Below are 26,133 nucleotides of genomic sequence, written 5' to 3'. Positions count from 1 at the left end.
CACCATTTTGATAACTTAACATCTCATATGTCTCATGAAGAGTCTCACCAATTTTGAGGAGGATCCAACTAACTGCCTTGGTGCAATGGTCTCAAACGTACACCCTGGTTTTCGACAAAAATGGCATGTTTTTCAATATTCAATCCAAAATACCGATTTCCTGTTGGGTTTGGAATATGGGTGCAAGAGACTTTTTGAAGCATTTTTACACAAGGTATCGACTCCCCAAATTTCATCACTCTACGTTGAAAAAACCTAAATGGAGAGGCCTTTTTTAAAAATTCCAGGCGGCACCACTGAGCCATTTTTGGATATTTTTTCACAACGTTGCCAACTAACCCTAAACCCATGAAAAAAGAATAATACAAGGAAATAAGACATAACATCTAAACACCAAAAAAACGTCCAACTTTGGTACCCCACACAGGTCAGGCCCGTGAATGAAAACTCACCATTTTGATATGTGCAAATTTGGTTGAGTTTTTATGCATGTTCAGAACTTCAAATTGGCCATTTTCATCTGCCCTGAAGAAGTCCTAACCCTAAACCCTAACCCTAATCCGCAAATAAGCCCGACTTTAGTACTCCGCCCAGGTCAGGCCCGTGAATGAAAACTCACCATTTTGATAACTTAACATCTCATATGTCCCATGAAGAGTCTCACCAATTTTGAGGAGGATCCAACTAACAGCCTTGGTGCAATGGTCTCAAACGTGCACCCTGGTTTTGGACAAAAATGGCATGTTTTTCAATATTCAATCCAAAATACCCGATTTCCTGTTGGGTTTGGAATATGGGTGCAAGAGACTTTTTGAAGCATTTTTACCCAAGGTATCGACTCCCCAAATTTCATCGCTCTACGTTGAAAAAACCTAAATGGAGAGGCCTTTTTTAAAAATTCCAGGTGGCACCACTGAGCCATTTTTTGATATTTTTTCACAACGTTGCCAAATTATCGAAATTTTCGCAAATCCGCATGTTTGTGCAAATTTTGGTGAGTTTTTGAGCATGTTAAGACCTCCAAATGGGCAATTTTCATTTGCCATGAAAAAAGAATAATAATAATCCTTAGCATAACAATAGGGCCTTTGCGCCATGTTGGTGCTTGGGCCCTAATTACAGTAGAAATAAACAACCCTCCACACCTTCTTCTTGTGAACAGTGTGTAAAGTGTTTGTGGACTGATGAAACAAAAGTTCAATTGTTTGGGAGCAACACACAACGTCATGTGTGGAGGAAAAATGGAAAAGCTCACCAACATCAACATCTCATCCCCACCGTGAAGCATGGTGGAGGGAGCATCATGATTTGGGGTTGTTTTGCTGCCTCGGGGCCTGGATGGAAGAATGAATTCAAACGTTGATTAGGATGTTTCGCAGGAAAACTTGAGGCTGCCTGTCAGACAGTTGAAGCTAAAAAGAGGATGGATGCTGCAACAAAACAATGATCCAAAACACAGAAGTAAATCAACTTCAGAATGGTTTCAGAAGAACAAAGTACACGTTCTGGAGTGGCCAAGTCAAAGTCCAGACTTGAACCCCATTGAGATGCTGTAGCATGACCTAAAGACAGTGATTCATGCCAGACATCCCAGGAATCTATTCAATTCAATTCAATTTTATTTGTATAGCCCTCAATCACAACAGAAGTCTCAAAAGGCTTTACAGAGGCAATATGATACACAATTAGAAATGAAGCAACAAAGATGAATAGATACAGTTCAAGTCCTGGGTATCCCCTATCCTTAAGACCCTCCATGCCGGCAAGGAAAAACTCCAAAAACTCCAGAGTCAATTGGGAGAAAAATGAGAAACCTTGGGGAGTACCACAGTCAGGAGAGATCCACTCCCAGGACGGATAGACAGGAACCCCAGAACTGCTAATGGGAATTAGCAAGCGAAGTTATAGGCCGTAAAAATACAGTGGAGTAAAGGAGCAAGAAGAGGTCCCTCTAGTCAGATGAGACGGGGGTAGCAGCGAGGAAGTCTATCCAGCCAGGGGTCCGGACAGTCAGGAGGCTGCAGCTGAAAAATAGCCCCTCCCCAGAGGGGAGGGGGGAAAGGGGACACCGGGTGACTAGTGATGAAGAGACTAGACAACTAGATATTAACATTGGAAAATAGAAATAAAGTAAGACAAGTGGTAGGTAGAGTAAGAAAAGGAGATAGAACTCAGCGGCTGTACTTCCCCCAGCATTATAGCTTCTAGTGCAGCTTAGACTAAACTGTGAGTCTACTCCGACTTCAACTAGCCTAACCATAAGCTTTGTCGAATAGGAACGTTTTTAATCTAATCTTAAATGTGCAGGCTGTCTCGGCTTCTTTAATACTAGCTGGAAGCTGACTGAACTCTGGCAGTTTTGTAGAGAAGATTGGGCCAAGATTAGTCCCGACTAGCTACAGGAAGCGTCTGGTTGAAGTTATTGCTTTCAACGAGTGTGGGGGGGTGGCACAAAATATTAAATTGTGATGCTTCACTTTCTTACTTTTCTTATGTTCCGTCATTGTTTTCATACTATCCTTATTAAAATATGAAAACCTATTAATGTTTGGCTGGTTTTCTTTAAAGCAGACTCTTGTTTTTTCATCTGTGTGATTTTGACAAAGCTCAAATGACATTGATGGTGATTTAATGCAGAAATGTGAGAAATCCCAAAAGTTCAGATACTTTTCACTCGATTCTCTGTCGAATCATGTTGTCCTTGTGTGTTTTCTGTGCATGTTAGCAATCTCTGGACAGCCGTCACCGTTTGCTCTGCAAGCAACGAGAGGACGCCAAAGACCTTAAGGACAACCTGGACCGCCGGGAGAGCCTGGTGTCCACCTTCCTGTCACGACAGCTGAGCGCCGAGCAGGTGCGCGACTATCGGCGTTTCGTGCAGACCAAGGCCTCGCTGCTTATTCGCCGCAAGGACCTGGAGGAGAAGACCAGGCTCTGCGAGGAGCAGCTGGAGGCCCTCGCCAAAAGCCTCCGCTTCTGACATTTTGTTATAGGACGCACCGGTTAAAACTGGTTCTGTTCGCTTATGTTCAGCCCCCATGTGCCTTGACTTCACTGACTTGAGTTCAGTTACAGTTCGGTCTTTAGGGGGAGTCTGGGAGTCTCAGATTATGGATGGATGGCATCAAACTGAGAAAAATATCAACGACGTCATCAAAAATCATCTTAAACTGACCCCTACTGGCCATTCTGGAATATCCTCGGCTAGCAGAATGTGGCCAGGTCACGTTCGTCCACCCTTTACAGGAAAAAGTTGGACAAATCCCGGCTTTACCGGGTCGTGTAAAACGGAACCGTTGTTCTCTAAGCTTTAAGCGGCATAGGAGCGAGTCACGTGTAGCTCAAGGCACTAAAAACCAAAAGAGAGGTAACAAAAAAAGCACTTTGTAATAATTCAATGCACATTTCATTTGGAAATCAAACAGCCTTACTCCATCCATTTTTTGTCAATAAACAATATCACTGTTTGAATTTTAGTTTTAAAGGTACGGTAAATATTGTGCTAATGCGTTGGTAGCAACAACAACAACAAAATTCAAGTTGTATACAATGGTTTTAATGTTAAAAAAAAAAAAAAATTGTGGAAAGTGCAACCTCTAAAGTTGAACGTACAACAATCGATACAGGAAAAGTTTCGAGGATATTCTACAAAACAATTGCTGTGAATTGGAATGAGTTTGTCACGAATAGACGTCCAATCCGTTCATTCGCTGCCATCCCTCCCACTTCAAACGGATTGGACGTCTATGGCGGCCAGTGGCAGCCAATGCCATGATTTCAGGTCATTTGCCATTGATTTTCAGTCGCCTCCTGTTGATTTGGGGGCAATTTACAGGTCACTTCGTGTTCATTTTGGGTTACTAAAAAGGAAGTGATTCCAGAATTTGCACAAAATGAATTGAAAGTGGCTGAAAATCAATGGCAAATCCCAAAATTGCCCCCAAAATCAACATGAAGTGACTCCAAATCACCATGACGTAGCCTGTAAATGCTCTAAAATGAACAGGAAGTGACCCAGAGGTAGTGTTGCACCTTTACCATTTTTTGGCCCCGATACCGATACCACTTTGTTTGAAATTTATATATATAATATGGCGGAAAACAATCAGGTGACTTGAAGTTCCGCTCTGAGACCCCCAATTTGGCTAAATTTCCCAAAATTGTCCGATATGCATGTGTGATACATCACTGGAAAGCTTAAAATCTCAATTTTCTGGGGGAAGAAAAATTTTAAACAGGAGGGCATTTTTCAAAAAAAAAAAAACATGTAAACAGCAAAACCCTATCTGGAGGTGAGAGCACGCGAGAGCAGAATTACAGACGCCATGACGGTAACGAGATATCGCGTATTTACCTTGTTTCGATCCAAAATTCCATGTAGCATGTATCACAGAGTGTCGAGACACAGCTGTGAATGGCCACAGCTGGATTTTGGGGGGATTTTATGGGTGAAACATGGTAATATAACACGGGTTGCGATGCAGATATCGCAGGCTTCAAGGAGTGGTCGAGATTTTCTTTTTCATTTATTTACCCTTTTAAACGTTTTTTTTTTTCTTCCATTTTTCTTTGTTTGGATCGATTATCAGCTAACACCGGCCAGATGTGGCCCGCCTCCACATTTGGTCCAGCCCCCTGAACAATAGCATTTTGATTTTTTATTTTATTTTAATAGTGTTATTTATTTCCTGGCTTTTTTTCTGTGAATAACCCAGAAAGGGTTATTTGGTTATTATCTATTTAATTAATAGTAGAGATGTCCCGATCGGTCGGCGTCCCGATCACGTCCTTTTCAAAGTATCGGAATTGGCAAAAAAATATCGGCCATGCCTTTTATTAATGTATATGTATTTTAATTGTTTTCTTATTATATGTAATGTTACAGACATAATATATTACACTCATCCAGAATCTTTAGTTTAGGCTTAGCGTAGGGTTATCAAAAATATCTCAAAAACGGCGGCAATTAATTTATTAAAAAATGTGTCACGTCTAAATATTTGACGCTATTAAAATACACGTCGCACGATTCTCTCACTCATTGTCGCGCTCAATCTGTAATGACACCGTTTTACCTTTATAGAGAGATAAAAGGCAGCGCAACATGAGTAGAGAGAACTTTGGCAGCCTTTGAAGCCTTGCTTCAATTGACTAATTCCTCGCATCCCTCTTCCTATGATTAGAAAGATCATAGGAAGCAATGTGGGGAAGCAAGGTGTCAATAGATCTTTGTCTTTACACCTTAAGTTATTACCCAAAGCAGAGAAGATATATCAATTGGTAGCACTACACACAGTCGTGGTTCCACTTGCCATCATGCATTTGGGCATGGCTACAGTATCATTTACTGAAAGCTCAACAAATACACTAGATGGCAATATTTAGTCACAATATACAAAGTCACAAGTCTTTCTATCCGTGGATCCCTCTCACAGAAAGAATGTTAATAATGTAAATGCCATCTTGAGGATTTATTGTCATAATAAACAAATACAGTACTTATGTACTGTATGTTGAATATATATATTCGTCACAGTTTTATTCATTTTTTTTCTTAACGCATTGCCAAAATGTATATGATCGGGAAAAATTATCAAGAATGATTGGAATTGAATCGGGAGCAAAAAAAAGCAATCGGATCGGGAAATATCGGGATCGGCAGATACTCAAACTAAAACGATCGGATCGGGAGCAAAAAAACATGATCGGAACAACCCTAAAAATTACTTTAAAAAATTATTCACTCGCATATTTTAACTTTTAAACAAATGACGTCACAATGAAAAAATTAGCGTCTGTAAAAATGTAACGGATATCTACCTCACAATTATCGCTTAATTGTATTTTTTTCATTACTGTCGCATTTTCCCCAATATTTTAGATGATAATTAATCGATCCAAACAAAGAAAATTTAAAATAAAAAAGTTTAAAAGGGTAAATATATGAAAATCTCGACCACTCCTTGATGTCTGCGATTTCTGCATCGCGACCCTTGTTATATTACCGTGTTTCACCCATAAAATCCGGCTCTGGCCATTCACAGTTCTGTCTTGACACTCACAAAGTATCGCAGTATATCACCAATTCGATATATTGTCGCACCTCTATTATCGAGGCAATTTTTTGAGCAAACAAAGAGGTCGCGGTCTGCTGTCGAAAGTGATGGAGAAGCACTGCATTAATGAATGTTCAACTTTTTCAACTTCAGGGGTTGCGCTTACATCTGCCCTTGGATACTTGATACTTGAACTCAAGATAGACCTTTCACCTTTAGTTACTCACTGAAACATGTCGTTTTTAAGATTTTTTTTTTTTTTTTTTAATGTTTTAACTCCGGACTCCACAGATGTCGGAGACATGTTCAACATGTGTAGTGCGTTTGTGTGAATGTAGTAAGTTTTGCTGTGTTAGTTTTCTTTCCCCCCCAACAATACTCATGTCTATGTCACGAATGAATCCCAAGTGGTCCCTCAGGAAATAACCTGAAAACACACATCCGTCGTGTGCCGTGGACTATTTTGTATCATATATTTATGTTTTAATTCAAGGCTGTGGTTGAACCCACAAAATGGATTCCACTGCAACTTTGGCCCACAAACACTCTTCCTTTTTCTTCAATGAAACTTTGTTGTGACAGACGTTTTTTTCTCCCTCTTAGAGACATTTTAATGACACGACAAACATCCCCTAATGAGTGAAACGTGCCTGTTCGGAGTTGTAAATTCCAATTTGTTTGTTTTATTGTGAATAAATTATGAACACCCTCCTTTACATGGAACCGACGCTTTGCCGTATTTGGTGTTTGTGCGCCCTCTGCTGGAAGTTCAACTCACTGACAAAACTGCCAAACTTAATAAATTTTATACTTATTTTCTTTTTATTATTATTTAAAAATATATCCTAATAAGATAATTGGAGTTCATGTGAGGGAGCGAGTGTTGTGTACCTAATGAAGATTGAAGTAATTACCCGTGAAGGCAGTACTCACGAAGCCTAAACAAGTGACCTTTGTCTCACTAATTGCACACTAACAAGGCCAAGTGACGTCAAATGAACAAAAAGTGAAACAATGAAACAGGACGGCTTGAACAGAGAGCTGATTTTCTCAAATGTCATTTACTTTATTGCCATAACATTAACATTTACTGTCCAGCATCAGGAATGTTGCCTTTCACATCATACAAGAAAAACACATCTTGGTGTAAAGATAATCAGGCTTTAAAGCCTTTTTGATGGCATGACATGACATGTCTGTTTACAACGGTTTTGCACATTTTGTTTCCTCAAGAATAGGAGTAGAAAATAGTGTTAAACTTTAAGACATACTACAGATCCCCTACTACAGGGACATTGACAGAAATTAAATTTAAGCAATCTGGTCCAGAAACCATAATAGACACGCCTTCGCATACAAACCATTATACAGTGGGGCAAATAAGTATTTAGTCAACCACTAATTGTGCAAGTTCTCCCACTTGAAAATATTAGAGAGGCCTGTAATTGTCAACATGGGTAAACCTCAACCATGAGAGACAGAATGTGTGGGAAAAAAAACTGAAAATCACATTGTTTGATTTTTAAAGAATTTATTTGCAAATCATGGTGGAAAATAAGTGTTTGGTCAATACCAAAAGTTCATCTCAATACTTTTTTATGTACCCTTTGTTGGCAAAAACGGAGGCCAAACGTTTTTTGTAACTCTTCACAAGCTTTTCACACACTGTTGCTGGTATTTTGGCCCATTCCTCCATGCAGATCTCCTCTAGAGCAGTGATGTTTTGGGGCTGTCGTTGGGCAACACGGACTTTTAACTCCCTCCACAGATTTTCTATGGGGTTGAGATCTGGAGACTGGCTAGGCCACTCCAGGACCTTGAAATGCTTCTTACGAAGCCACTCCTTTGTTGCCCTGGCTGTGTGTTTGGGATCATTGTCATGCTAAAAGACCCAGCCACGTCTTATCTTCAATGCCCTTGCTGATGAATGGAGATTTTCACTCAAAATCTCTCGATACATGGCCCCATTCATTCTTTCCTTTACACAGATCAGTCGTCCTGGTCCCTTTGCAGAAAAACAGCTCCAAAGCATGATGTTTCCACCCCCATGCTTCACAGTGGGTATGGTGTTCTTCGGATGCAACTCCGTATTCTTTCTCCTCCAAACACGAGAACCTGTGTTTCTACCAAAAAGTTCCATTTTGGTTTCATCTGACCATAACACATTCTCAAGGTCCTCTTCTGGATCATCCAAATGCTCTCTAGCGAAGCGCAGACGGGCCTGGACGTGCACTTTCTTCAGCAGGGGGACACGTCTGGCAGTGCAGGATTTGAGTCCCTGGCGGCGCATTGTGTTATTGATAGTAGCCTTTGATACTGTGATACCAGCTCTCTGTAGGTCATCCACTAGGTCCCCCCGTGTGGTTCCGGGATTTTTTGCTCACTGTTCTTATCATTTTGACGCCACGGGGTGAGCCCCAGATCGAGGGAGTTTGTCTGTGGTCTTGTATGTCTTCCATTTTCTAATAATTTCTCCCACAGTTGATTTCTTTACACCAAGCATTTTACCTATTGCAGATTCAGTCTTCCCAGCCTAGTGCAGGTCTACAGTTTTGTCTCTGGTGTCCTTCGACAGCTCTTTGGTCTTGGCCATGGTGAAGTTTGGAGTGTGACTGACTGAGCTTGTGAACAGGTCTTTTATACCGATAATGAGTTAAAACAGGTGCCATTAAAACAGGTAACGAGTGGAGCCTCGTTAGACCTTGTTAGAAGACGTTAGACCTCATTGACAGCCACATCTTGCTTGTTTGTAAATGAACAAATACTAATTTTCCACTTTACATTGGAAATAAATTCTTTAAAAATCAAACAATGTGATTTTCTGTTTCTTTTTCCCCACATTCTGTCTCTCATGGTTGAGGTTTACCCCTGTTGACAATTACAGGCCTCTCTAATCTTTTCAAGTAGGAGAACTTGCACAATTGGTGGTTGACTAAATACTTATTTGCCCCACTGTACTTCTGCTAGTTTTCTCCGGTGATACTTCAAAAACGAACATGCCGATCAAGCACTGCTGATATGGAACTTGTAGAAACGACTCTAGACATTACGACATATGAAGGATGTTTTCTTCATACGTTTCCCGACACCACAAACTTGGGAGGAAAAAATGTGAAGAATCTTTAACTGAACATTTGTATGTTTGCACCAGGGACATCATTTTTGGACAGAATTGGTAAGTATAGCGCCGTAAACATCTTCTTCGTACACTATTTCCATTCATTTACTATTGGGGACAAACGGGAGCTTGCCCCCCCCCCCCTCTTAGCAATAGTAGCCAACATCATGAATATTAATGAGCGAAAGTGATGTGAAGCGTGCGGTACTCCATTGGCTAACTTGCATGGTAAAAGTACACTAGCTTAAATGCTATATGATGCTATCTTTTACAACAGTTGGCTAATTTGCATAGCAAAAGTCTGCTAGCTTAAATGCTATATAGTGATAATATTCACAACAGTAGGCTAACTTACATAGCAAAAGTCCGCTAGCTTAAATGCTATATAACGCTAATGTTTACAACAATTGGCTAACTTGCATAGCAAAAGTCAGCTGGCTTAAAACGATGCGATGTCACGGTCTAAAATAGCATTCGTGCAGTACGCTATTGTTGTTAACATTAGCATTGTATAACATTTAAGCTATAATCAATGTTGCCCGCTAAAAAAAAACAGGGTCATCGGTGATTCTTATACGGGCATATGTTGTTGTTTTTTTATTGGAATGCTAAGCAGATACCATTGACTCGTGCTAGCTTAGCCACTCCGGAGCCCTGAAACTAACAAATAACGTCCAAACTAGCTGTTAAAATGTTGTCTATAAAAGTTGTAAAGCAATAAAACAACAAAAACGAATGAAATGAACAAGAATCCGACAAAGTATTCCATAATGGGTGAAAATTATTTTTCAAACAGATCATGTGACTAGCATCTTAGAGACGATCCTTTGCTTAGCCAAAACTACACCTGAGGAGGCAAGGAGGATATTTACAATTCTTTTAAACCTAAGCTTTCAAAAGCTTTAACAATACCTGAGCTAGAACCGATGATTGAACTTCTTCATATTTGTCCACGTTTAACACTACGCAAAAGCATCTGAAGTGCGTCGTTGCCTGAACGCTGAATCGCGTCGTTGATCCTCGGGCTCTTCATCCAGAGACAAGAAGGCCGTCCTCGACTTGTGCTTCCTCCTTTGCGCCGACAGATGCGGCTGGAAGATGCGGCTTATGGAATTCTTTTTGGACAGTTCCGGCAAGATCTCGACCCCTTCTGGCCAGTTAGAAGATTGCTCAAATTTGGGCGCTCCCAGCATCTCCTTGACGCTCTGCGCCGTGTCCCGGTGTAGGTAATGGTACGCCCTCTTGCCACAGTTATCGCGGACCTTCACGTTGGCACCGTACTCACCCACTAGCATGGCTGCCACGTAGTCCTGCCGGTGCAGGGCGGCCACGTGCAAAGCCGTGTAGCCTCCGTTGCTCCGGGCGTTGACGTCCACGCCCGTGCCGGGTGTCTGCGACGCGTCCAGGATCTTCACCAGCATGTCGCTATTGCCGCACTTGGCCGCCCAATGCAGGGCGGTGAAGCCCGACATGAAGTCCCGCTTGCTGGCCAGATGACGGTCCTTCAGGAGGAGCCCGTAGACCTGGCTCCATTGGCCCGAGGCGCACTTGACCAACCACTCGTGCTCCGAATGCTCAAGCGGAACCGCCGAGGGGGTTCTGGACTCGTTGGACTCTTTAGAGGTCTTCACCTTGCTTCGGACGGAATCGAGTTTAAGGGGCTCGTCCGGGTCCACTTTTGGTTTGAACTCCACCTTGCTCGTGGGGGGCATCCTCAGAGGCAAGGCGTACGGTTTGGTAGCCCCCTCTACCTTCAATGGCTGCTTAATTCTCATATCAGAATATTTGCTCCTCTGCAACGCTAGCTCGAAAGGAGATAGATGTTCAGTGGATTCCTCTTCGGATCGACTCTTTGAGGGCTCCGCAGTCTTGAGTGGAAGTGTCACCAGCGAGCTGTCGTCTTCTTCCTTTGCAGTCCAACTTTTGGAATCCTTCTGCTGACCTTCCTCTTCCTGTCCAGAATGTTTCGATGCACTCGCAACGGTTTCAGGTGAATCGTGCTCCACATAACCTGTTTGAAGACAGTATTCTTGTTTCATTTCAACATAGCACCGTCCCAGCTCATTTTTTGTTCCTGTCCAGCAGGGGCCTCACTAGGTTTTTGGGATGTACAGTACTGTATATATACTGTATATACATATATATATATATATATATATATATATATATATATATATTAGGGCTGTCAAAATTATCGCGTTAACGGGCGTTAATTAATTTTTTTGATTAATCACGTTAAAATATTTGACGCAATTAACGCAGATGCCCCGCTCAGATACATTTAAATGACGGTACAGTGAAACGCTCACTTGTTAATTGTGTTTTATGGAGTTTTGCCGCCCTCTGCTGGCGCTTGGGTGCGACTGATTTTATAGGCTTCAGCACCCATGAGCATTGTGTAAGTAATTATTGACATCAACAATGGCAGGCTACTGGTTTATTTTTTGATTGAAAATTTTACAAATTTTATTAAAACGAAAACATTAAGAGGGGTTTTAATATAACATTTCTATAACTTGTACTAACATTTTTCTTCAGTCTTTCTATCCATGGATCGATTTAACAGAATGTTAATAATGTTAATGCCATCTTGTTGGTTTATTGTTATAATAAACAAATAGTCCATATGTACCGTATGTTGAATGTATATATCCATCTTGTGTCTTATCTTTCCATTCCAACAATAATTTACAGAAAAATATGGCATATTTTATAGATGGTTTGAATTGCGATTAATTACGATTAATTGATTTTTAAGCTGTAATTAACTCGATTAAAAATTTTAATCGTTTGACAGCCCTAATATATACACACACACACACACATATATATAATATATATACACAGTACTGTGCAAAAGTTTTAGGCAGGTGTCCTGCCTGAAACTTTTGCACAGTACTGTAAGTGAATGTAGCGTACAAGCAAAAAAACTTCACAAACGGCTAACAAAGACTGATAATGTGCACACACTACTAGTACCTTCACAATGCCTTTAAAGTGCATGTGAGACGAAAAAGCATGTTTATTTCATAATACACGCGGTATTTTATGCTCCTGAATGATATGGACCGCTTGGATGTGTGTGGAAGCGATCGCTATATTTATTTAGTTTTTTTTAATCCCGCGCCATGAAAATGAGCGACTTCCGGCTTCGGTCATGCCTTGAGGAGGAGGGCGCTGTGACATGTACAGATGAAGGCGTCCTCTTCACTATACAGCCGTACTGTTGTGTATGAGGACTAAGGATTCAGCTGATTTTGTGGACTGATACGTTTATTTTTTGCATCACGCCAGCCAAACGGCTGCAGAAAAATCTTACTGTATGAGGGACAGGCGTTTGCACCTTTTTGGATTTTCAAAAGGTTCCCATTTACCGTGGATATTGGCCATAACAAGCCCTACTACAGTGGGACCATTGGACTTATGAGGAAGTGAGTAAACATCTTGTTTTGTATTATGTCAAATACGAATGCAGCGATTACAAAGTAAACACTACAAACTTTCTTTAAATAAAGGACTACTTACGTTTGATCACTGATAGGCATGTAAAAAGCTCTCCTCATGCACATTAGCTGCACATTAGCTGCACAACAACTGCAGCCGCCCTCCTCCGGGGAACGAGCTGTACATTGCTCTCCGCTGGGCGGTCTGCCGATCCGCAAAGACAATCGACAACCCAGTTGTCATGTCGAATAATCCGGGCTAGTTATGTGTGATTTTCCGCTTCGAAGACTTTGAAACATCACTCGGTTCGGGTTAGTATGTCGGCTAGCTGTCACGCCTCTTGGTTTGTTTACATTCTCCGAAGCCGAGGAATGTAAACGACATATATCCGATTTAGGTGGCGTAAAATATTGTTTAGGAGGTGCGACAGTAAAGGTGAAGTCGACAGTTTTGACCATTATGGAGTAATTTTGCCATGTCGTCCTGAATAAGTGCATTTTTATTATTTCATATTCCAGTTAGCACAAGACTGTTATTTGTCATGACCATGCCATTTATTTAGCAATTGGGGAAAATACTTGGATAAAAAGAATATCCTGTAAAAATATTGAAGTAAAGAGACTGAAACAATGACATTTTGCGGTTCTCTTCATCACGTTTTCCTCGTTCTGAATAGTTCCCCCTCAACGGGCTGACTGGTCCTTCTCAAGCCATTTATTTAGCTATTGTGGAAAAATACTTGGATAAAAAGAATATCCTGTAAAAATATTGGAGTCGAGAGAATGAAACAATGACATTTTGCGGCTCTCTTGGTCGCGTTTTCCTCGTTCTGAATAATTCCCCCTCAATGGGCTGAATAGTAAAATCGATGAGCCCAGTCTCCCGCTGACGTCATCCACCTGTTGGGGACGCTAGAGCCCTATAATGGTAGGCGTGGCTAACCGGCAGATTAAAAAACTAATTTCTCGTCATCTGCGCTTTGCTAAATTGTTGTATATTGTCGAATCGTTTCAAAATATGATTGTAATTCACATAATAATGCTATTTAAGACTTTTTTTTTTTTCTCCTGTCGTATGCTCTTTAACGACGCCACTGCTGTCCAGCATCACTTTTGAGGTTCACAACAGTCCTGCTCACCTTCCTGCTCCAGTCCAGAAGAATTCCTTGAGTCCTTAAAGTTCTCAGGTGCTCCTTCCTGACCCTTCTTGTCTTTCTCTTCCCTCTCGGCACTGCTCAAAGTCCCGGACTGTCCATCTTGTTGTTTTCCAATAAGGTACGCTTTCTTAAGCAGTACGTACTGGACACCGTCATCGCCTCGTTTGACGTAAGCGACGCTGTTGACGAGGTTTTTGAAGAGTTCCCTGTTGCGAGCCCTCTCGTCGTGGTCGTGACACTCCAGCGCGCTTTGAAAGCGAGCCACAAGATTGGCTTTGCTCACTCGGCCGCCATCGGACTGAAGTACAGACACAACGCTTTCTTTGCTCAACATCTTTTTTTTTTTCCCCCTCAAAGGAAATAAAAGACAAAGCTTGCTCTCCTTTGGCGCTGTCAACGTCGTGCGCGCACCTTGACCGACTCCGCCCCCTCGTGCCTACCTGCTTCTTTCTATGACGTCAGCTAAACTTTTAACGCGAGTACTTTTTTTTCCATCCACATGACCACTTTATTTTTAATTATAAATAGCTTAATTGTTCGTTTTCTTTTGTTGTACTTTGTATTTTAAGAAATAAAAATGTCATACTCAAATGTATAAGGTAGCAATAGAATAATGGACTTTAGAACTACAAAAGGAATTTCGAATATAAGCAAGATTATGTACTTTTTTAACTTACATGTTTACAAACATTTGCATCAAAAAAAGCAATTGACAAAAATTGACAGATGTACAGGTAGTCCCCAGGTTACAAATGAGTTCTGTTCCTAGCCGGAAATGTAACCCAAATTTCTGCGTTAGTTGGAATTAACCCTTTAAATTCCCCCCCAAAACTATCCAAAAAGTCCAAAAATATTGTATTTTGTTTAGGGGTGCACGATATCCATTTTTTGAAACCGATACCGATAATGTCCTGCTCCTCAAAGCTGATACCGATAACCGATAATAAATATATATATTTTTTTAGGGCTGTCAAAATGATCGCGTTAACGGGCGGTAATTAATTTTTCAAATAAATCACGTTAAAATATTTGACGCAATTAACGCACATGTCCCACTCAGACAGGTTTAAATGACAGTAGAGTGAAATGCCCACATGTTAATTGTGTTTTATGGAGTTTTGCCGCCCTCTGCTGGCGCTTGGGTGTGACTGATTTTATAGGCTTCAACACCCATGAGCATTGTGTGATTATTGACATCAACAATGGCGGGCTACTAGTTAATTTTTTGATTGAAATCTTTACAAATTTTATTAAAACAAAAACATTAAGAGGGGTTTTAGTATAAAATTTCTATAACTTGTACTAACATTTATCTTTTAAGAACTACAAGTCTTTCTATCCTTGGCTCGCTTTAACAGAATGTTAATAATGGTAATGCCATCTTGTTGATTTATTGTTATAAACAAATACAGTCCCTATGTACCGTATGTTGAATGTATATATCCATCTTGTGTCTTATCTTTCTATTCCAACAATAATTTACAGAAAAATATGGCATATTTTATAGATGGTTTGAATTGCGATTAATTACGATTAATTAATTTTTAAGCTGTAATTAACTCGATTAAAAATTTTAATCGTTTGATAGCCCTAATTTTTTTTAAATGTATAACCTGAGTTTTTGAACACCTGGAGGTTGAAAAAAAAAAAAAAAAAAAAACTAGTTGTGGATTCAAAATAGATTTTCCTTTGATTTCACCAGATTTTTCATAATGACATAAACAAAACAGTGCATTTCACTTCTGCACCGCCCGACAGCCAGCTAAAAATGAATGCACTTCCCTAAACCACAAGGCTTGGTCTTTTCTTGCTTTTATGGGAAGACACTCGTCTTAATAATGTGAAAGTACAACAGAAAAATACACATATTCAATACTCAATATACAACAAACTGCACAATACACCTATATACACAACTATTATATGTATAGCATAGCACACTAGCTTGAGCTACTAAAGCATTGGCTGGCTTCAAAAACACAACAACTTATTAAGTTCTGTACATATGACCCTTTACCACAGAAGTAAACATATGGTGCACATTCATATGTTATAGTAAACATAAAATACTTACATATTTCCGAGGCGGAAACATAACAGAAAGCATTCACGATTGTCAATGCGACCGCTAGACACCGCAATGTGTATGTGAATGAGCTTGTAATGTGAACAAAACAAACTACTGTGACAAAAAATAGATGCAACAAATTATTCTGACCAGCAGGTGGGAGCAATGCCCCGCAAATGGTCAACTGCTTTCCTATACTCGTGTATAAAGTCAATGTAAACTGTAAACCAGCACAATACATATTATAGGTCCTATTAATAATGTTATTGGATTTATCGGGATGACGTCATAATTCCTTTTATCGGACCGGTAATTATCAGACCAATAATTATCGTGCACCAGTAATTTTGTTCAATGTTGGAGGATACGCTGCCCTCTGGTGGCAGTGTTGGGTCTGGCTGGACTGTCGCCTTGTATGACTAAGACGTCTGACAACAACAGGAAAAATAGCTTTTTGAAAATAAGCCTAAAAGACTATTTTTAAGCAAAAAATTATATACAGGTAGTCCCCGGGTTACAAACGAATTCCGTTCCTACACTGGCGACGTAACTCGAATTTCCGCATAAGTCGGAGTTAACCCTTTAACAATGCAAAATACTACCCAAAAAAGGATTGTATCTTGTTTTAATGATGGAGGATACACTGCCCACTGGTGGCAGCATTGGGTCTAGCTCAGGGGTCGCCAACCCAAAATGTTTAAAGAGCCCTATTGGAGCCACAAAAAAAAAAAAAAATGTCTGCAAAGAAACGAAAGCCTTATACAAAGCTTATAAGGCAACACATGCTGTATGTATCTATCTCAGCTATATTAGCCTACTATCAAAATGACTAAGTTGGCTACAAATACATAATGAGCCTTAATGATTACTGTATTTTCCGCACTAAAAGGCGCACTTGAAAACCTTAAATTTTCTCAAAAGCCGACAGTGTGGCTTATAATCCGATGTGCCTTATATATGGATCAATATTGGGTAATAATGGCATGACATTCCATTTAGCTTGGCTCCATCTTGTGGGTGCATAACACAATGCCGACCACTACTACTACTTCTACTACTGCACCTTATAATGCAGTGCGCCATATACATGAAAACGTTTTTAAAATAAGCTATTCATTGAAGATGAGCCTTATAGTGCAGAAAATACATTAAATGTTTATTTGGCCTGCAGTGCATCCTGTAGATAATGATGTACCATGTGACTACTCTGTTGTACAATGCCACCTGAAGTTTAACTTCATTACAATATTAATGAGTTAGAAGAATGTTTGTGTCATGTTTGTCCAACAAAAACCACAATAAAACTAAAAATATATTTCCCTCCTACATCTTTTTCCATTTTCAAACATTTTTGAAAAAGCTCCAGAGAGCCATTAAGGCAGCGCTAAAAAGCCGCATATGGCTCTAGAGCCGCAGGTTGCTGACCCCCAGTCTAGCTGGACTGTCACCTTGTATGACTGACAAGCAGACTCAGATGTCTGACATGGATAAAGGACAGCTGCGCTCTGGTTTGGCAACACCTAAGGCTGTAAGTCGTTTCAGCTAATATATGATTGTGTATGCATTTGTAATTAGGTTTAGAGTTACAGTTCGTGGAGTTCGGTGTGAGCGATTTGCTATGAGAATTGTAAATATGTTAGCATTTATAGCATTTAAGATAGGTGATTTTTCTGAGACAAATTAGGCTAATTTAATCGATTACATTTTGATCAGACTACATGGACGTTTGAATACCAATTGTTTTGTGTCAAGTGTTTTATTGTTAAAACGTGTGTCCTTTTGAACATAAGTGTATATGTCTGTTACAGCTTAACAAATTGTCAAAAGTGAAGTAAGTAAAAAGCTTCCAAAAGCACAATTGCCCTGTTTAATGTCTGTCAAGCTGAACAACTTCACGTTTAGTGAGGACAGAACAATGCTGTCATGAACATTATTGAATGCTTTTGACAGATGTCATTTAGTGTCATCTGGCAAATGATCTGACTTTTGTATGGATGTAAAAGATCCGAGCTTGACATAAATGGAGTCAGTGACAAAACTTGCTGGATGACACTTCATGACATCTGCCATAAGCATTCATTAATGCTCATGACAGTGTCATGTCATTATTATGACGGTCTTATTACAGTCTTATGATGCCGCTGTCAAATAAAGTGTTCCCTATAAACCCAAATAAATCAACAAATAAGCAGCACTGGACTATAACGAGGGAAAAAAAGGACCGGCTTATAGTCCGAAAATTACGGTGTGTATATTATATCATAGTGCTGCAACGATGAATCGATTAACACGCTAATTCGATTTCGAATCAAATTTGGCTGCTTCGTGGATTCGTTTAATTAGACTGGCGTTGTAATGGTTAGTTTTGAAAGTGTTTGCATTTAGTTTTATTGATTTGGGTGGATACACTGCCCTCTAGTGGCAACAATGAATCTAACATAACTCATATATCATGCCTGAATCCAGCTGCTCCTTGTTAAGACCAACATAAGTTTCTGTTTAGCTAATGTTTTTTTATGCATTCGCAATTTAGTTTATAGGGTATATCCAGCCGTTTTTGTGGGAATATATGTTTGAACGATTTGTTGAGAGCATTGTCAAAAAAAAATATATATATATTTTATAGCATTTCAGCTAGCAGACTTTTGCTATGCAAGGTAGCCAATTGCTCTCATGTTGTACTTAATCCTTTATTTATTTTTTATACCATTTGATGCTAAGCTCAGGTATTTTAATTTATTTTTAAATGGTTGGTATAGTATATATATATTTAGTAATTTCATGTTATTGCTGACACTGCGTTTCGGGGTTATCAACATGTTTCGACCCCACTCCCACAAAAGTCATACTCAAAAACATGTAAAAAATGATAAGGAAAATTTAACCAGAGACTTCACGGAATAAAAAAATCATATATTCTCATCAGTTTACTACTTTATAATATTGTAATTCAATGATAAATGATCTGATTGTGCTGTATTCGTGTGGCCTTATTGATCATTACCATCCAAATATAATCATTACAATGCAAACATAGCAGAAAACAGTAAACCGCCCTAAGCTGTTGTTCACACTGTATGTCCACTAGTATGACACACATATTTCTCCAGCTCGTGTCGTGACTTGCATCACGCAGCCTTGCCACATTCTTTTTGGACGAGAAGAGGGAAGTTCCAGACGAGTCGCCATGTTGGCAAATTCCAAAGATAAAGGCATACCGCAGGCAACATGTCACTTTTGCTTATTAATATTCATGACGTTAGCAATTGTTGCTATGTGGGTCAACCTCCCGTTTGTCCCTAATAGTAAATGCATGGAAATAGTGTACGAACGAGATGTTTACTGAGATAAACCTACCAATTCTGTCCGCAAATGATTTCCCGGGTGCCAAATTCACTGGCAAAGATTTGGAAGAACATACAAATGTTCAGTTAAAGAGAAGACTTGAGTGTCGAGGGCTGAAAAAGACGGGAAAAAGAGCCAACCTCATCCAGAGTTAGCATTTTTATCGACACCTTTTTCTTGTGTGCATTGCCATACGCCACTGACAATGATATTCTCCTGTCTCAACAATCTATCCTTTACCATCATATGCCCTGTCTTTCTTATACATTACATCCTCTGGTTGTCTTACGTCTCTGACCATTCTTGGGGGCAATCTACATTGTTTTTCCGAAACCAAAAACTCGGAGGAAAAAATGTGAAGAATGGATCAACTTGCGCGGACGTCCAAAAGACCAGTTTAACGCCAGCAAGGTGAAGCCATTCACATTTCATATGCGGTAAACATTTTGTTGGGGGCCACGGTCCTACAGAAGATGAAGAGGTAAGCCATTTTGATATTTTGACTTATTTTTTAGCGTGGCGGTTTGCCGTGCTGCTTCTGTCTGACAATGAATGACCTGAAAAAAATTAAAATGGTATCTATTTTTGTGTAGCGATCGTAAATGCTACTCAATGACAGCCAGCGAACTTTTAATTTTTTCATTAATAACAAATCATAATTCTATAATGTATTCACACCTCCCCCTTACTAAAGTTTTTTTTTTTTTTTTTCTACAACAGAAAAGGAAACAGTGGCAGTCAGATACCATTTTAATTTTTTACATCTGAGAAAACCATCACCCTGCCGTCTAGAGCAGGGGCCGCCAACCTTTTTTGCACCACGGACTGGTGTGATGTGGGTCTTTTTTTTCACGGACCGGTGTTCTGACAAATTTTGCAACCCATCAAAAATTGCAACCATGCGGTTCTGCGCATGCGCGTAATGTTAAAAATGGCCGCGAATGCAGCGATTCCAAAGTAAACACAACAAACTTTCTTTAAAGAAAGGAATATTAACTTACGTTTGATCATGGACGGACATGGAGAAAAGTTCTCCTCAGAGGCATCCTGCCATGTTAGCTGCACACAACAACTGCACACCGCTTTCTCACTGTTAATGACTTCGCCGTGTCGTTAAGCATTAATTAAGAAGCCCGCTTCACAAAGATACGATGTTGGAAATTGTAGCAAGGTTTTCAGTGCTGTTGTTGCGATGTCTGGATATTCCAGAATGACTTTAATCCAGAACCTCGGTGGAGTTGTTGTCTCAAATGTACGTTTAAGGTCGCCGTCATTTGCGATCTCTTCAGGCTGATCCTCCTGTTGCACAGACGTGCTCGAATCACTCGGTTTATTCACAAACGGGTCACGAATCCACTCCTTTGCAGTTCGTGGTTCTTCGAGGTTTTCGGCTTATCTTCTGGCTCGTCATGTGCCCTTTTTGCCGTAAAAAAATCTCTCCAAAGACGTCTGTTTTCCAGTCATCTTCACTCGTGTGGGGGAACAAATGTGCTGCGCCCGCAGCCTAGTCGCACGTTATTATCGAGGACAAGCGCACATAGATATATTGTATCTACAAAACAAGATGTACTGCTAGCAGTCCAATCAATGGATTTCTATGACAACACGCTAATCTATCCTGTAGTATTATATCTAAAGTAGACAGGGATATTGATGTGTTAAGCAGGGGCACAGCGTGCAGCGATTGATTTTCAACGCACCCCGGAAAACAAAAGTCGGACTTTGAAGTGATGAAGGCAGCCAGATCTGTTCGCATGGGACAGAGCTTGTGTGAAGTGTGGAACGGTACAGAGATCGTGAGTTTTTAACCCTGAAAAATAACCCACTACGGTGGTGGAAAGAGCGGCATATTGTTTACACGAAACGTAGTCTACTTAAACATGAACTTGTGGATTAGTTGATCTTCTTCAAGAAAAATCTGCCCTTCAAAAAAGATATGGACAGTGATGAAGAATAAAAAATGAGGAAGCACAGGCATAAGTGAATGACTTTGCTGTGTATAAGTTTAAAGTAATGATTATTGACCTGTCTGTCTAAAATGCCATGTTTTCATTCCCCCAATTATACCAGTCGTAAAGCATAATTTATTATTTATTTATGATAACACTAGCAGGTTTAATTCTTTTTTTTTTTCTAGAGCTGCTGCATATAATTAATATGTAAGATGTTTATGTTGAAAGTTTGCACTTAAATTACTTACCTCTTGTGTAATTGAATTACTGCACTTTATTGTTGTCTGTCACTGGAGTTTTATTTTATTATCAATCCCATCCAACAAAATGATGGTCATATAGTAAGTCTTTTTTTTTTCATAAAAAAAGAAAACATAACATTGGTATGAAATTTTGTTGTGTAATTTTGCTATATTAGAAATGTGGTCTTTTTTATATGTTTAAAATACAGCACAAACACACACAACAAATGTTTACTATTGTATCGTTTTCACTCTATCGAACCGTATCGTTCTCACACTGTATCGAATAGTATCGAATCGCTCGGCCTTAAAAATGTATCGTTTTTTTAATCGAATCGTAATCTGTGTATCTAGATACATATCGAATCGGCTTCATGCCAGAGATTGCCAACCCTACTTTATAGCTGAACTCATTGTATAATGCAAATAAGGTTGCTTAAAAGTCGGTGGGGACAATTTGAGCATCCTGAAAAGTTGCTAGTGTTATGTCCCTAGGCAAACCTACGCCCTTGGGTCATCAACATGTTGTGCCCTCCCCCGCCCCAAAAGTCAAACTCCGCCTATGATTAAAAGACTAATTTCTCGTCATCTGCGTTTTGCCAAATTGTTGTATATAGTCGAATCGTCTTAAACTATGATTATAATTCACATAATAATGCTATTTAAGATTTTTTTATCCTGTCGTACGCACTTTAAAGTGAATGGTGTTTGCTTATTGACGACACCGGAGTGACGTGGATGGTAGTGCTCTTGCCCCTCCCTCCTCCTGCTATTCTTCCTCCTTGTCAGCCTGTGTTGAAAATAACCCAACCCTTTTATTTATTATTATTTTTTTGTTGGTTCTAAATTAGTTGATTTTATGTGAATTGTTCACCCTATCTTTGTATACTGTATTTGGATTTGTTGTTAATAAAGTTTAAAAACAAAAAAAAAAACGAAAAAAAAAAAAACGTCTCCCCCTTTCGTCCCCACTTCTCTCTCTCTCTCTCTCTCAGCACGCCCAAACACGGCACATTCCGCACCATGGCTGCTACGGACGTGGACGTCTTTTCGGTGAGTGAACCTTATGTCACCGGCTCGGCGTCTTCTTTTCTTTGAAGCTCCTTAAAGAAAAAAATCAAAGGACAAAAACGGCGGCGATAGTGATTTACGGAGAGTATAAGCGTGTGTGACAAAGCCTCTCCCCCGCTTTAGGAGGCTCCAATGTGGGGTTAGTCTGCGGGGCTCAGCCCACTCGGTGGAAGTACACCGTAGAAGCAGGTTAAAACAAATAAATTTCGTCTCTGTGTCGTTTTTATTTCGCATGTCTGCCTCGCTTGATAATCGTTCTCTATGTGGGCGTTGTTTAAAAATATATACTGCATTGGAATTCATGAGAAATACGAGTTAGCTTTCAGGTAATGCTCCACTTTTGCATGTGCCTGCTTAGAAAGATGCCCCCACTCTGCTTGGCATGTCAACTTCTTGACTAAGGCCTGTCAGAAGGCATTTCATCATATTCCTTTGAGTCATTGTGCAAAATAAAAAAATAAATGTGAATAGTGTTGCTGCATGTCTCAGTGTGTCGTAAAAGGCAGGAATGTATATGCCAAAAAATCAGAAGGCATAAATCACCTGGTTTTGACAGTGCATGACAGATTGATTCTGGCCAGATTTTTGATCACGTGAAAGGATCGGGGATATCCTTAATTTAAAGGCATTTACAGGTAGGGATGTGACAAAATATCGAAATGGTGATATATCGTGATACTTTGTATCCCAAAAGGTTATCGAGATGCTCCTGCCAAGAATCGAGATATCGTTTTTAAAAGGTGGCAATGTCTAAAAAAAATAATCAAAAAGGAACCAACAAGTTGCTAACAAAATCTTCCACCATAATAGTGTCTCAGTTAACTCTTAGGCTGCATTGACGGTGCACGACGCCCAATCCATTTAGACTGGGAACGTTCGTTCATTTGAAACCAGAGCATTCAAAGTCATTCAGTCCGATTTTCTGGGCATTTACAGGTCACTTGCAGTTCATTTTAGGGCATTTACAGGTCATTTCCTGTTGAGTTTGAATCACTGCCAATTCATTTGGGTGATTCCCAGGTCACTTCCTGTTCTGTAACTCAAAGTAAAAAGGAAGTGACCCATAAAATACCCTAAAATCAACAGGGAGTAACTGAAAATCAACAGGTAAATGACCTTAAATGTCCCAAAATTACCTCATTGCCTGGCATTGGCTACCACTGACGGCCATAGACGTTCAATTCGTTTGAAGTGGGAGGGTTGGCAGCGAATGATTCGTTCATTCGCTGCCACCCTCCCAGTTCAAATGGATTGGACGTCTACTAGTGATAAACTCATTCCAATTCACAGCAGAAGCTTGTTTTTCTGTTTATTAGTTGTTTGTAGAATATCCGAGAATGATTTCCTGACCAATGTATCGATAATCGTTATATCGCCATATCGTCAGATCATCGCTATCATGAGCTTTGTATTGCAAATCGTATTGTATCGTGAAGTACCAAGAGGTTTCCACTCCTATTTACAGGTTACTTTCTGTTGATCTTGAGTCTCTTCCAATTCATTTTGGGTCCATTCTTGAGTCATTTTGTTTTGAGTAACACAAAATCAACAAGAAGTGACCTGTAAATGCGTCAAAATCAACAGGGAGTAACTGTAAATGCCCCAAAAGTCATTTGTGGGCATTTATAGGTTAGGTTAGGTTAGGTCAGGGGTGACCCTAGTGCAGTGGGAGCTCGAGTTGTCCTGGGACCAAAGGGTTAGTGGTTCGATTCCCGGCTATGACTGCCCATTTTTTAAGTGCCTTTGCGCAAGGCACTGAATGGCAATGGGTTGGCAATTTGCTTGTGAATTCCAATTTCCCTTGAATCTCCACCTATTTCGATGCATAAACTTCATAACCTATTGACATGACACGGGAAACGGGGCCGATTCGTAGGGAGCCTATTTTCAAATACTTTAAATTCAAATATTTACAAAACCAAAGATGCTACCGACCTAAAACCAAAACAGGCACCTACCTTAGCCATATATGAGTCTCCATGAGCAGCGGCATCAAAATATTCAAAGTGGTTCCCTTATAAAATCCTGATTAATTACTTTCTATATAAGTATAACACAACTTAAAATTGCTATGAAAGTCTCAGAGTTTACGCTAGATGCACAAAAATCACCAAATTCAGAGATAATCACCTATATTTCCAAGATCAGTAGCAATATTTAACATACATAAATTATACACATATATACATATATACACATTTATATTTTGTGGGAATATGTATTTGAACCATATTTTAAGAGCATTGTAAAAAAAAAAAAAAAAGTTAGCATTTTATAGCATTTAAGCTAGCGGACTTTTGCTATGTAAGTGAGCCTATTGTTCTTTTTTTGTACTTTGATCTTCTTTTATCTATTTTTTTTTTTTTTAATACCGTTTGAGGCTCAGCTCAGGTATTTAAATTTTTTATGTTCCTTATCCGATTACTTGATTTTTCGAATTTCGAATTATCTAATTCATTGATTATTTGACTAGATGTACAAAAATCACCAAATTCAGAGATAGTCACCTATATTTTCAAGATCAATAGCAATATTTAACATACATAAATTATATACATATATACACATATATATTTTGTGGGAATATGTATTTGAACCATATTTTAAGAGCTTTGTAAAAAAAAAAAAAAAAAGTTTGCATTTTATAGCATTTAAGCTAGCGGACTTTTGTTTTGTAAGTGAGCCTATTGTTCTTTTTTTGTACTTTGATCTTCTTTTATCTATTTTTTTTTTCATACCGTTTGAGGCTCAGCTCAGGTATTTAAATTTTTTATGTTCCTTATCCGATTTTTCAAATTTCGAATTATCTAATTCATTGATTATTTGACTACTAAAATAATTGATAGCTGCCCTAATTTCAGCCCCACTAAATATATTTCACTTTCACATCTTTATTGTTGTCATTTGGAACTATCATTATTATTAAATGTGTCCCCAATACCCCTTATTAATCCTTATTACTTACTAGGTTTTAATACATCCTTAAAATGTCGGCAGTAGGCAGTAGTGAGTTTTAAGGATAAAGGGATTAGGAGGAGGCTTTGGGCTACTCCTTATTTGTGCAACACATGTCTGTGGGAAAAAAAGGAACTGCTGCAGAGATTTTAGTCCACGCGTAGTACAGTACTACTGCTGACTGGGATTTTGGAGTATAAAATTGGGGCATTGATTATGGGGGGAAAAATGCTGAGAATGCAGAGCAGCGGGCCAGCGGTAGCGGCTGCACAGCCGGGGCCCGACTGACTTCCTGTCTCTTTTTGGGAACTAAGCGAGACCACATTGAACAAACCGACACCGCTGTTGTAAAGGGCACGTGGCTATTGATGGGCAACGTCAGTGGCACACGTGGAGCTTTGGCAGAATTTTGTAGGCCACACTAGGCGATCAATGTAGCCAATTACCCCTCAACTGATGTTTTCTCCCATTGATTCGGGCAGCGCACGGGCCAACGCGTTGCAGCTTATTTAAAGAAGCCCTCGAGTGATGTCGAAACACAAACATGTCAAGGTTGCAGAATATTGTGTGTAGAGTAATCAAATGAATCCGTGTTTTATGCAGACCTCCGGGATGTTGGCCGCCCAGCAGATGCAAATTTGTGTAGAAATGATGTCAATTGTTTGTGCTGTAAAAGTTTCATTTGTGCTGAAGATATTTACGATTATTTTATAGGTCAATCTGAGG

At 39.6% G+C, this 26,133-nt stretch overlaps 3 protein-coding genes across 8 annotated transcripts in view; 2 read left to right on the top strand and 1 right to left on the bottom strand.

The window, feature by feature from the left end:
- shroom1 (shroom family member 1) overlaps positions 1-6,779 on the top strand; it is a 70,616-nt gene extending 63,837 nt beyond the window's left edge. For all 5 annotated transcript variants that reach the window (XM_057820528.1, XM_057820530.1, XM_057820527.1 and 2 more), the window contains one exon: positions 2,726-6,779. In XM_057820528.1, the coding sequence (XP_057676511.1) occupies positions 2,726-2,980 (255 nt within the window). In that variant the 3' untranslated portion in view covers positions 2,981-6,779. The remainder of the gene's footprint in view (positions 1-2,725) is intronic.
- Positions 6,780-9,075: 2,296 nt separating this feature from the next.
- Positions 9,076-14,203, bottom strand: LOC130906326 (ankyrin repeat domain-containing protein SOWAHB-like). The gene is made up of 2 exons (XM_057820532.1): positions 13,757-14,203; positions 9,076-11,185 (listed from the first exon to the last, which is right to left on the bottom strand). The coding sequence occupies exons 1-2, from the start codon at positions 14,106-14,108 to the stop codon at positions 10,137-10,139; spliced, it is 1,401 nt and encodes a 466-aa protein (XP_057676515.1). The 5' UTR covers positions 14,109-14,203; the 3' UTR covers positions 9,076-10,136.
- Positions 14,204-22,270: 8,067 nt separating this feature from the next.
- septin8a (septin 8a) overlaps positions 22,271-26,133 on the top strand; it is a 77,298-nt gene continuing 73,435 nt past the window's right edge. The window contains exon 1 of one of the 2 annotated variants that reach the window (XM_057820261.1): positions 22,271-22,434. In XM_057820261.1, the coding sequence (XP_057676244.1) occupies positions 22,405-22,434 (30 nt within the window). In that variant the 5' untranslated portion in view covers positions 22,271-22,404. The remainder of the gene's footprint in view (positions 22,435-26,133) is intronic. The other variant, XM_057820262.1, reaches the window with a different exon arrangement.

Source organism: Corythoichthys intestinalis, chromosome 18, assembly GCF_030265065.1.
Source record: "Corythoichthys intestinalis isolate RoL2023-P3 chromosome 18, ASM3026506v1, whole genome shotgun sequence".
Lineage (NCBI taxonomy): Eukaryota > Metazoa > Chordata > Actinopteri > Syngnathiformes > Syngnathidae > Corythoichthys > Corythoichthys intestinalis.
The sequence above is the reverse complement of the archived record's forward strand: the minus strand, read 5'-3'. Positions and strand labels throughout refer to the sequence as shown.

Excerpts from the sequence above, each read along its gene's own strand:
- LOC130906326 (XM_057820532.1), bottom strand. The coding sequence starts at position 14,108 with ATGTTGAGCAAAGAAAGCGTTGTGTCTGTACTTCAGTCCGATGGCGGC. Across the intron at positions 11,186-13,756 it reads TTCTGGACTGGAGCAGGAAG|GTTATGTGGAGCACGATTCA; the intron begins GTGAGCAGGACT and ends GTCTTCAAACAG.